General features: G+C 39.9%; 1 protein-coding gene across 1 annotated transcript; it reads right to left on the bottom strand.

Moving 5' to 3' along the window:
- Positions 1 to 2,275: 2,275 nt before the first annotated feature.
- Positions 2,276 to 4,366, bottom strand: SLITRK1 (SLIT and NTRK like family member 1). The gene has a single exon (XM_057707945.1). It carries the CDS (start codon positions 4,364 to 4,366, stop codon positions 2,276 to 2,278), a length of 2,091 nt encoding a protein of 696 aa, XP_057563928.1.
- Between the last annotated feature and the right edge of the window lie 7,223 nt (positions 4,367 to 11,589).

Below are 11,589 nucleotides of genomic sequence, written 5' to 3'. Positions count from 1 at the left end.
ACTATACGATGAAATGTAGTCCACAAACAAGAGAATCAAGAGAGAAAATGATGACTGGCCTTAGGAATAGTCATGGTTTATAATAAAGGTTTTATTTAAAAAGCATTAAAATAAATAATACATACTCCAGAACATCACTGTTCTGGGAAATTACTTCTCTTTAGAATATGAGTTCTAGAAGGCAAATCTTCTTAAAACTGCTCTGGGGGCTTTCATTAGCTGATTTACAATCCTACAGTAATTTTCTTTTTTGTTTAGAATCTGTGGTCTGCAGTCTTTTAACATACTTCTCAAGTGTGGATATGTGGTGGAATGCAGACCCCCATCAATAAGTGTAGTTTTATTTGCTGTTTTGTCCCCTAACTGCTGATAAAATAGACTGCTTAGTCCCAGAGGAATATCATTGAGGCCAGAGTTACATTGGCTCATAAAATTCAAACAGTTCAGTTCTTTTCTTGTTAATTACTGGGCCACAACCAGAAATTCGAATGATGGGAGAGAAACACTTCTTTAGGATAATGATTGATTTCCATAAAGATGAGTGCTTTAACAAATTTCAATATGCAGTTGCTGGGGCGGGGAGGGTGGGTGGGCACTAATTAGTTTTACCGTTTTCAGCAGATGTTGAATTCAAACCACCATTCATTAGGGCTGTCTTTCATCGAAGAGTGCTGACCAATGAAACCTCCACTGTTTAATGAGACCGATCTAGACAGAGTCAATTAAATCAAATCTCTGCTAACATCCTTAACATATCTGCAGTGTGTGCAGCAGCAGCAGCAGAAGCAGCAGCGAGGGATTTCCAGTATTAATAAAGGGATTCACTGCCGCATAAGGAGAGGGGGAAAAGAGGGAGGGGGGAGGGGGGCGTGTCAAGGGGAAAGACCTTACTTAACCACCGGGGAAAGCTGGAAAAGTCCGGGCGGGGATGGAGGGGGAGGGGAGCTACGTAAAGGGTAAAAGCTAAGACTATTAAAGAGCCTTAATGTAGCTTTTGAAGGGATCCACCCCCAACCTTCCCCCTCCCGCGTCCCTTCCACCGCAAATCCAATTTACCAGTTGCAATAGGAAGCTGGAAGAATGTAAGGACCCAGAGTTGAAAACATTTTCACTTTAATACTGAAAAAATATGCCATTATAAAATCCTCGAATAGAATTAGTAAGTTCCACGTGCTTCCTCGGTTCTTTTTTCCTACTTTATAAGTAAGATTTACACCAGCACAGAATTGCTACCATAGGATCGCAGCCTAAGCACTAGAGTGACATTAATTGGTCATGCTTAACTGCCTCAAAATCTTTTTGTTTTTAATAATTACACTGATACTATAATAGAAATCATGGGTACTTATTTTACATTCAGATGGAAGGCATTATTGGATATGTATAGAAAAATATTCCCCCTCAAAAAAAAATCACCATCAAAATAAAAGAAAGAACCCAAAACAACCCATAAAACTTTGCTCAACAAAATACATTTTTAACTCATAAAATGGACTGATGACTAGCCATGCAAATGTCCTAAATAAAACCTTTACATTTTTTTTCACAGTAAACTTACGCTCTGAACTGCCTACCGATCACAAATAATGGCAAAATGGCACTTTCTGATTATACTGCATTTTGTTTATAGAAAGTTTGATACGATGGGACTTATCAGGTAAGAGGGTGGGTGCTGTGAACGTGACGGCGTCCCCAGTCGCCGGGAGGGCAGCGTCCCTGGAGCGCGTGGTTTCCATGCGAGCCATGCAGCACTTCTTGTTTTTTGTTAGAAGTCAGTTACTTATGTACAATACATTCATGCCTTCGTGCAACTGCCCATCCCTGCGTAGTCAACAGGGAGCCATCACGCTCCCCTCCTCACGGGGCTCATCCACCGGGGAAAAATAGATATCTATCTCTCTATATAGATATGGGTATATGTATATATGTATAGGACCACGGTAGCCATCTCCTCCAGCCCCTCCTTCTCGGGGAAGGGCACGGTCTGAGCAGGGCCCCTGCTGGGCTTTGTCAAAAGGGGCGACAGCGAAGAGCTACTTGGCAACGCTCTCGCAGCTCGCCACAGTCTGCTCTTTGTTTCCAGAAGGGAACTAAGGGGTCAGACCCTCTCAGTTGAGCGAGTTCATATTTATTTACTTATGTCCATCAAGGCTTGGGGCACACTGGACTTGAGTCTGGGCTCCTCTGACCCCCGGGGATGCCGGTGGAGTTGTGGGGGGGGGGCGAAGGAGGGGCATCTCCATCCCGCCTCCTCTGCTTTACCCGGGCTAGGGTCTTAGTCTGAGAGCGAGTGGGAGCCACAGTCATACACTCTGTGGGCCCCGTCTGCGTTGTAAGGCCCATTGTGCCAGTAGGAAGAGTCACAGACTGTCTGTAGGGAATTAATCTCGGACGCCGAGGAGTTGGCGTCCCTTCTCTTAGACCGCTTTCGATTCCTCAGGATAAACACGAGCATGCCCACCACAGTGAAGGCGGAGGTGACAAACACCAGCAGCAGTCCGGGGACCAACACGGAGATGGACACCCTGCTGGTGTCTAAGTAGGAGTTGGAGTGAGTCCCGGTCTCCGCCAACCCAGTGCTGTTTTTACTGTGCGAAGTTAACGTGGGCGAGATCCTCGCATACAGCTGGGGGCAGATCTCGTCATTGGAGAGGAGCATGAAATCCTTCCTAAAGAAGTTCACTGGCGTCTCACACTTGAGGTCGCTCATCAGCACTTCGGAACCCAGGCGTTCTGCCCATTGCTTGAAAGGCACAATGGTGCAGGAGCACTCCCAAGGGTTTCCGTGCAGGTCTATCTGGATGATGGAGGTTAACTGGTCCAGCACCCCTGCCACCGGAAGGTACATGAAGTAATTGTTGTGCAAGCTGAGTTTAGAGAGTGAGACCCCAGCAAACACGTCCACTGGTAGGGACCTCAGCAAGTTGTTGTTGAGAATAAGGATTCTCAGTTTGGGCATGGCATTGAAGGTGCCAGGAAGGATGAGCTGGATCGCATTGTACTCCACGTTCAGGTACTCGAGGTTTTGCAGCCCGGCGAATTTCTCCCGGGACAGCGTGTCAAGGTAGTTACTATCCATGTACAGCCACCTGAGGTCCAAAAGATTCTTAAAAGTGTTGTTCTCTACGGTGGCGATGTTATTGTTGCCCAGATCCAACAGAATGAGATTCTTGTAATCCACAAAGTGCGATTTTCGGATGCTATGGATCTTGTTATCTCGCAGGAAAAGCTCCTGCACGTTGGAGAGCTTGGGCTTCAAATCAGCCAAGCTGCTCACGTTCCGGTTGTTGCAGTTCATCTTTAAACCTGACCCTGGGATGTGGTCGCAGCTGCAGCCCCCAGGGCAGGGCAAGCCGTTGGCTGGGGGTTTGTTTCTGGCGCTGCCGGTCGCTATCGCTGTCGTGGGTCTGATTTTGATCTGCCAGTTGCCTGGGATCTTTGTACCTCCATTTGGAACCGACCCTGGGGTGGCATGATCTTCTTGCCCATTTGTCTTGAAAGGAGTGGGCAGGGGGCCAGGAGCGAAGGTCTCTTCTTGGGCAGGGGGAGCCGGGAGACTAGAATCCACTCTGTTTTTCAAAGGACACAAGTCCTGTTCAGTGGTTTCATTGAGGTCTTTGCCCTGCAGTCTGGTGGGGGCTTCGCAGACCACTCGGCCGATCAGGGCATTTTTGGGAATATTTTCGAGCCATTCTTTCAGGGAGAGTAGATCACAGGTGCAGTCCCATGGGTTATCTTCTAGCAGGATCTCGGCAATGCCAGGGATTTGCTCCAAGACCTCCTCATAGGGCAGCGTTTTTAGCCTGTTTCCCCGGAGGTCTAGGTGGGTGATGGGCACATATTGGAACACGTTGGCAGGTAGGGTGCTGATGAGATTGTCATTTAAAATGAGTACCTCCAGCTTGTTCAAGTCCTGGAAGGCCCCCGGGTCTATATCCCGTAATAAATTAAAATCAGCCTGGAGGTATTCCAGATCGTCCAGCCCCAGAAAAGTCTGCTTTCGAAAAGATTTGATCTTGTTGTTGTTGATGTGCAGCCTTTTCACCAGCTGCAGCCCCAGAAAAGCCCCAGGAACGATTTCATGCAAGCCATTGTTTTCCATGTGCAAACTAACCGCATTATAAAAGTTAGCGAACTCATTAGGGAAAAGTCGAGTGAGGGAATTGCCATGCAGAAATAGATGGTAAAACTGGGAAGTCGGGGCGGTGAAACGTTGCAGACTTGTAAAGCCCTTTTTTTCACAGTCTACGTGTAGGTCCCCTTCTATCTCATTGCAGGAACAGATCTTCTCTTTGCAAACGTCCCCTGTAACGTTTCCAGCGGCAAAACAAAGAGACGTCTCCAGCAACAGAATCCAAAGCAGCATTTTTAAAGCGAGCAATTCATCCCCGATCTCATCACAAAGTAACAGCGACCATCCTGCTCTCCACAGACACAATTCAAGTTCATTTAGTGCTCCAATGTCCGAACCCAGGGAAGGAGAAGAAAAGGGTTTGGGGGGGTGGGGGTGGATTCCTTCCTCCCTAACCCCCCCGCACTGCAACAACCCAGGCGCCAGTCAATAATTATATCTACAAACTATCCAGGCACGTAGTGCAAGGCAAGCAGAAAAAAAAAAAGTAGAAAAAATAACCCCACTCCCCCTCAACCCCTTAAAAATAACGATAAAGAAGTTAATATGTACATATAAATTAAAAATACACGCTTACAGAATCTCGTCTAGTGTTTCTCACTAATCAGAAAGGGAACAATGCTAGTAATTAGAAGCAAGTGCATGTTAGAGAAACAAGCAGAGGGTTTGCAGCGTAGTACAGGCGCACTGCCTGTGCATGGCTGTGCGTCGGACTGACCTTGCCTCTCTGATACAAAGCAGGGTTTTCAGCGGCTTCCGTTGTTGAGGCTGGTGATGGAGTTCTTCTGTGGCTGCGGATTGCCCAGGAGTCCCCCCGAGGTGCTGTCCAGTCCCCCCGGTGCTGAAATCACGCCCGACCGAAGGACTCACGCTGCCGAACCAATGGCGCTGGAAAATTTCCGCAATCGCTGCATTTTGCTGTCCATCCTTTTCCTTTCCTCCCCTTCGGTCCTCTTCAGCCTTTTTTTTTTTTTTTTTCCTGGGCTCCGGCTCTCGGTTGCTAGCTCTTCTTTTCTTGTTCTCCTTCTCTTTCTTCTGCTCTTTCGGAATTACGTGGAGGGGGCGGAGGGCGGGGGGCGAGTAGTCTGAGGGAGGGAGCGAGCGCGAGAATGGGGAGGGGGAAGAAGAGAGTTGCTAAGAAGCTCTGCTCGTTCCAGCCTGGTGCACTCTGAAAGATCTGACACCCTCTGCTGATCTGCAGTAGCAAAAATCCATCTGGTGAGGGAATGCTGAAGGAAAAAAAAAATCCACGTACAGGGCAAGCGTTAAAAATGTGGGCATTAAAGGCTGTCGATCCACATAGACGCTTATTTTAAAAGGATTATTTAATTCTTTTTACGTGCTGGAAACTTTACCCTTTCCTTTCCTTAACGACCTCACAGCCCCCACTAGCTCCACCGTTTGGAAAGAGTGCTTTTAAAACATTTATTTCCCGATGGCTTGAATAAAATTAGTGTCAGGGTGTCAAGCGAACAGCAATTTGAGGTAATTATACTGCACGCCATTTTCATCGGTGCTTTAAATGCATTTCTTCCGTCTCTGCAGTACAATGTTTTATGCTATTTGATGTCTTTGAAACCTTTTCTCCCCCTTTTTTAGCGTGTTTGAAAGTGGCTATTTGGAATATATATCCATACCATATATTTTATGTAATAAAATTGAGTATGAATTTTTTGCTGCGAGGTATGTAATTTAGGCACATACTTTTTTAAACTTGGTATAGAATTTTAGTCAGTTTGGTCGTTGAGTGTTAGACTTCTCTGATGATATTTCTTGAATGTTAGTTAAGTCTACAGGGTGAAAACACAATGCACGCTTGCGTCTTTGATTCCAGACCCGAAAGCATTCACTGAGAACCGGAAAAGGAGGGAGGGGGCAGGGAAAAATCCCTGTATGATTCGTGAGTGCTCTTAAAAACCCACTGGCAGACTGATGCGTGCACACGACACACACACACACACTCTCAGCCTCACACTCTCTCACACACACAAAGTTTTTGTGTCTGTTCGGAAGAATTTAAAATGCATACAAGTAAATAACCAGTTGCATTTTGCTAGAGGGAGATAGAAATCTCCAGTCTCTATGGCTCTGCGCGAACCTTATCTGCAGGTAGTGGCTAGTTTCTCTTTGACAGGTTAATGGTGCTGTCAGGGCATAGTGCTCAGGCTTTTCCCAGAGAAGGAATCACTGGGTTCTTCAAACTTAGATGGAGCTTATAAAAACCAAGTTCTACTAACATCTGGGAGGGGAGAGAATGTGAGAATATAGCTCCTCTTGAAGGCTGTTTTGCTAACTTAGAGTCGACACCTTTTCCATCAATACTTCTAAAAATTGTGTGCATCATTTTAGTGTTTGGAATTTATAGGACTTTAAAAAATGTTGTTTGGTCCTTTCTTCAGTCTAGGCAGAGATCATATGTTCACATCAGTTTCCCTTTTAATTAGGTCTTACACAAGTTGGACAGCTGTTGCAAGCCTGCTAATAAGCTGCATAAAAGATCAAATATTCAAGGACTGTGCGTTTAGAAAAGGTTAAAGAGTGAAAGATTGGGGGAAAGAATGGGGTTAGGAAAGTTCAGGGAAATGTGGAGGAGATTTCTTATTCCGGGTCCAGAAGCTAATTATTGTGGAGGTACAGTTTTCATATCTGTATATAATATTTTCATATAATCAAATGTTGTGTTGTCATCATCTTATGGTGAAAATTCAGTGTGGGGTCATGGATGAAGGTTCATCTCCCTATGGGGTGTGTGGGTGGGTGTATCTGTGAGAGAGAGAGAGAGGGATTGAAAGGCCTTTTTCAGACAACCTATTACACTTCTATAAACAATCCTTTTCTTATTTAATTTAACTTATTACCACACACAGAAAGAGGGAAAAGAGCTTTATCAATTTGAAACCATTTCAGGAAAATAATGTTATGCAGTTAAAAACTGCAGATGTGGAGGAGGAGTTAAACTGAAGGGAAGGATATTTCTGTTTCATTGTAATAGGACTCAGATCTGAAACTTCTTGGTCCCAGAAACCACTCTGAGAGAAGAGGGCAGACTCATGCAGTGTCTGTGGCAAGACTCTGAAGGAGACACAGGAAAATGCTGGCTGTTTAGGAAGAAAAATATTGATGGTAATCATCTAAAATCACACCTTTAAGCTTAATTGGTTACTTACTTATTCAACTTGCTGAATAAATACTTTATGTGAAGAGTCCGAAAGAATATGTTGAGGCTGATGTTAAATGAACAGAATTGGGGTAACAAGCAATTGATATTCAGGTTTCATCTCCCTCCCCCAACCATTAAACTCTGTATCTTTCTCTCCTGATTGCTTCTTTCCTCTCAAAGCACCAATCACATTAGAAAATTTATGAACAGGATTTTTCTATTTCAATATGTTATAATTTTTTTTTCCAATTCTACCATCTTCAAAGAGTTTGTTACCTCTGCACTGTAAGAAAAGGATGTGGTTAATACCCAGATAAACAACCAAACCTCAGAAGAAAATATTAAGGTTGTATCACATCTCTGAAGATATCCACTACCAATCTGTAAGCAAAAAAGTCACATACGTATAGTTCTATGGAAAATGCACCCTCATTAATGAGTTAACAAAAATCTTCTTAAAATACTTATTTTCATAATAAATATATTTCAGAGAAATAAAGCAGCCTAGAAAAGCATTCCCGCCCCTCCAAAGGCTAAATATTCAGCATAACAGTACATTTCTTGGTGGGAAGTAAAAAAAATATGGGAATGTGTATGTGATCTTAACATTTCCAATGCCTCAGGGGAGCATTTCTTAGGCATGAACTCTTCTTAAAAGGGTTCTACTATATCTATTTGAGTTCAAGTGAACTACTTCAATTGCTTTGCCTCTTATAACAGACGATCTCAGGAGCCAGAGATAAAGGACACTCCAGATGATGATGAGAATTGATAATATTTGCTCAGGGCTGTAGTTTCATTTTTATGCTGTGGCCAGAAGTATTTCAATTGCATCATTAGATGTTCATTTTTTCTTATTCTTCCTCAAACAGGTCCAACTCTCAAGTGACACAAGTAAGATGTTAACATCCAAAGTCATTCAGATTAAGAAAGAGGTTATCAGTTAATAATTGATTTTTTCACAAATGACATAAGGTTTCCAGATATTTCCATATGTGCACTGCATATTTAAGATGAAAAAGTAGAATTTATATCAAACATGAATTTTTATATCTTTTCATTCTTTAGTATTTAATCCTCACAATAATTTTTAAAGTATTCAATTTTGATTTTTAATTATAAAAATAACATTTTTAAAAAATATAAAATTATGTGTAAGAAGTTCATCTTTAGTCTTTCCTCATCCATACTACTTTTTATTCCAGAGCAAAATACTGATAACTTGTTGGTGTATAGTGATATCATTATCCTATTTTATAAATGTAGAAACTGAAATTGAGGAATATTGAGTTATATACCAAGATTAATATCTGTTGACTTTTCAAAAGATAAAAACTCATGAGCCAAACTTTTACCCTCAATCCTAAATCCCTGTTCTAAATATGAAAATTCTGTTACCTATGTAAATCTCTCCCTGGATCAGTTTCCTTACTAGTAAATTAAATCATTGAAGTTTATGGAATTTTTGGTTTCTTCAAGCTCTTTTTTTCTGAATCCAACAGTTTTAAAAAATAATTTCACAGAAGGTCTAGTGTCTCTTGACTCCTTACACTTTTCACATTTGGATTTAGGATATTTTGTTCATGTAGTTGCATATTCACTGGGGCTTGAAGCCAAGAATATATGTAATAGCCACTGTAGAATAGAATTCACTACTTCTGAGTTTAATCTACTACTATGCTTTCTTATGTTTCATAAGATAAAGGAGTTATTGGAATTCTCCCTTCTGACAACAATTGTAAACTAAGAGACAAGGACATAAATCAATTATACCTGTAAATTAATATGTTTCAAATATAAGATTTCCCCCTATTTTCTTTTTGTAGATTGTAAATAATATTCTAGGAATGGCATGCCAAGATAATTACCACATTAGATGACTTCTGAAAGGCAAAACAATAAAATATTTTTAAAATACTTCTTTCTATCTTCCAACTTCCTTTTTAAAAAATTTTTATTTGAGTATAGTTGATTTACAATGTTGTGTTAGTTTCAGGTGTACAGCAAAGTGAATCAGTTATACATATATCCACTCTTTCTTTTTTTTAGATTCTTTTTCCATATAGGGCATTACAGAGTATTGAGTAGAGTTCTCTGTGCTATACAGTAGGTCCTTGTTAGTTATCTATTTTAGATACATAGTAGTGTGTATATGTCAATCCCAATCTCCTAATTTATCCCTCCCTGCCCTTTTTCCCTGGTAACCATAAGTTTTTTTTCTACATCTGTGACTCTACTTCTGTTGTGTAAATAAGTTTATTTGTACCCTTTTTTTTAGATTCCTCATATAAGTGATATCATATGATGTGTCTTTTTGAGTCTGACTTACTTCACTCAGTATGACAATCTCTAGGTCCACCCATGTTGTTGCACATGGTATTATTTTATAAAAATATTTCTTTTATAGTAAATTGATTTTCAAAATGTACCTACTTTTATTTATCAGCAAATAAATAGAAAACTCAGTGGAACATATCAGAATACCTTTCCCGTTTTTACTTTGTGTCCTCAAGTATCATTTTCTCATGTTCATATCACTTTAAACTTATATTGCTTTGTATCTTAAGTCCGACCATCTTGGAGTGGAATCTATTTTCTCATTAAGTCCATTTGTCTAATAAAACTCATATGAGTCACTATTTTGGACCTATTAGGGAGAACACTGATCAAAAATATAAATTTATATTAAGAAAATCTTAGTTTATTCCTTTTTTTATTTTAACATGAATTAGGCAACCAAAGTTTTTTGTTACTCTTAGGTATATACTACACTATACTATACTAAACTATACTATACTGAAATAAGGACATATATTTGTACAATTGTTTATTATATTAATTGGCTCTTAAGTATATGCTGTTAAGAACTTATTCTATTCTTTTAAAAATATTCTACAAGACCTTGCAGATAATCACTTACAGAAAAATGGCTCTGTTTTTGTTTCCTACAAAGTATGTTTTATATATTTTAAGATAAATACATATTACTTGCTCAGGTTTTGAAGAATATTGAGAACAACAAAATTAAAATCACAGAGTTGCAGTACTCAGAAATTAATATTGTGAACATACAACCATATATTTTGTCATACACTCATACACTTTTTGCACTTAACATTTATTTGTGAAAATGCTCAATGTTAATAAATACCCATTACAATATTATATTAGGGGCTGAATTCCTTTGCATGACATTAACTAATTCATTGAACTAATTCCACATTGTTGGATATTTAATTCTTTTTTTAAGGACTTTTATTGAGATATAATTGGCATACAATAAATTGCATGTAAGGATATTTAATTCTTTCTAATAATTTTGCTCTCATAAATAATGCTGCAAAGTCATTATTTATTGTACATAAGTCACTGTAAATATCATTATTTATCATACTAGATCCCTAGCAGTTGAATTGTCAGGTCAAAGGGTTGGAACAATTTGATACGGATTGACAAACTGTCTACACAAAATTTTTGCCAATTTATACTTTGTGAGCAGTAGATGAGTTTTGCCATTTCCCTAAACCCCTACCAACTCTATTTATTAATTTAAAATATTTCCCACTAGTTCAGTACTTTTAAAGGGAAGCCAATGCTGATCCTATTACTTGAGCAAATCCATTTCAATTTCTAATTATCTATCGAATACATTGTTTGCCTTCTTTATTCCTGTTCAACTTTTAAGATATAATCTTTACTTCACTTCTGTGAGTCCTTTCTATATCAAACCACTTCCTTTTGCCTTAATACCATCAACAAAATAACTACTAAATTGTGTTTTTAAAAAATTATTTGTTTAAAGAATTGATTTCTCACTAGAGTGTAACATTCTTGAGAGTGGAGATCAAATCCTTTTATCTTTTTATATCTGTCACCTGGCAGAGTACTGGGCACATTATATGGTGTGATGTGCACAGTCCACCAGTGAAATAAGGTGGTTTGTGAGGTAGTAATAAAGTGAGTGGAGCAGATCACAGGAGTTAGAAAGCTCAGAGGCAGGATGAATTTACAAACTAGGAATTTGAGAAAGAGATAGAATCTATGAATTATTTAGGTAGACTTTTAGGTTTCACGTTTTTTATGTGCACTTTACATATTTTCTCCTGTGTTATCGTGCATACCTTTATAAAATTCTTTTTTTTCTCCAGAAAATGAGTTTCTAACCTACATTTCGTGTATCCCTTAAGAGTTAGTATAGTACCACGCACCTGGCTGACAACCAATATATGTGTGATGATGCTAACGATAGGGATGAATTGTTACTTTTGCAAGAGGAAGTACATTGTGCAATTAACTG

Source organism: Hippopotamus amphibius, chromosome 14 (genome assembly GCF_030028045.1).
Source record: "Hippopotamus amphibius kiboko isolate mHipAmp2 chromosome 14, mHipAmp2.hap2, whole genome shotgun sequence".
Classification (NCBI taxonomy): domain Eukaryota; kingdom Metazoa; phylum Chordata; class Mammalia; order Artiodactyla; family Hippopotamidae; genus Hippopotamus; species Hippopotamus amphibius.
Note: the sequence above shows the minus strand (reverse complement) of the source record. Positions and strands in the feature narration are given on the sequence as shown.

Bases quoted from the DNA above. Each gene is read 5' to 3' on its own strand.
- SLITRK1 (XM_057707945.1), bottom strand. From the start codon at position 4,366: ATGCTGCTTTGGATTCTGTTGCTGGAGACGTCTCTTTGTTTTGCCGCT.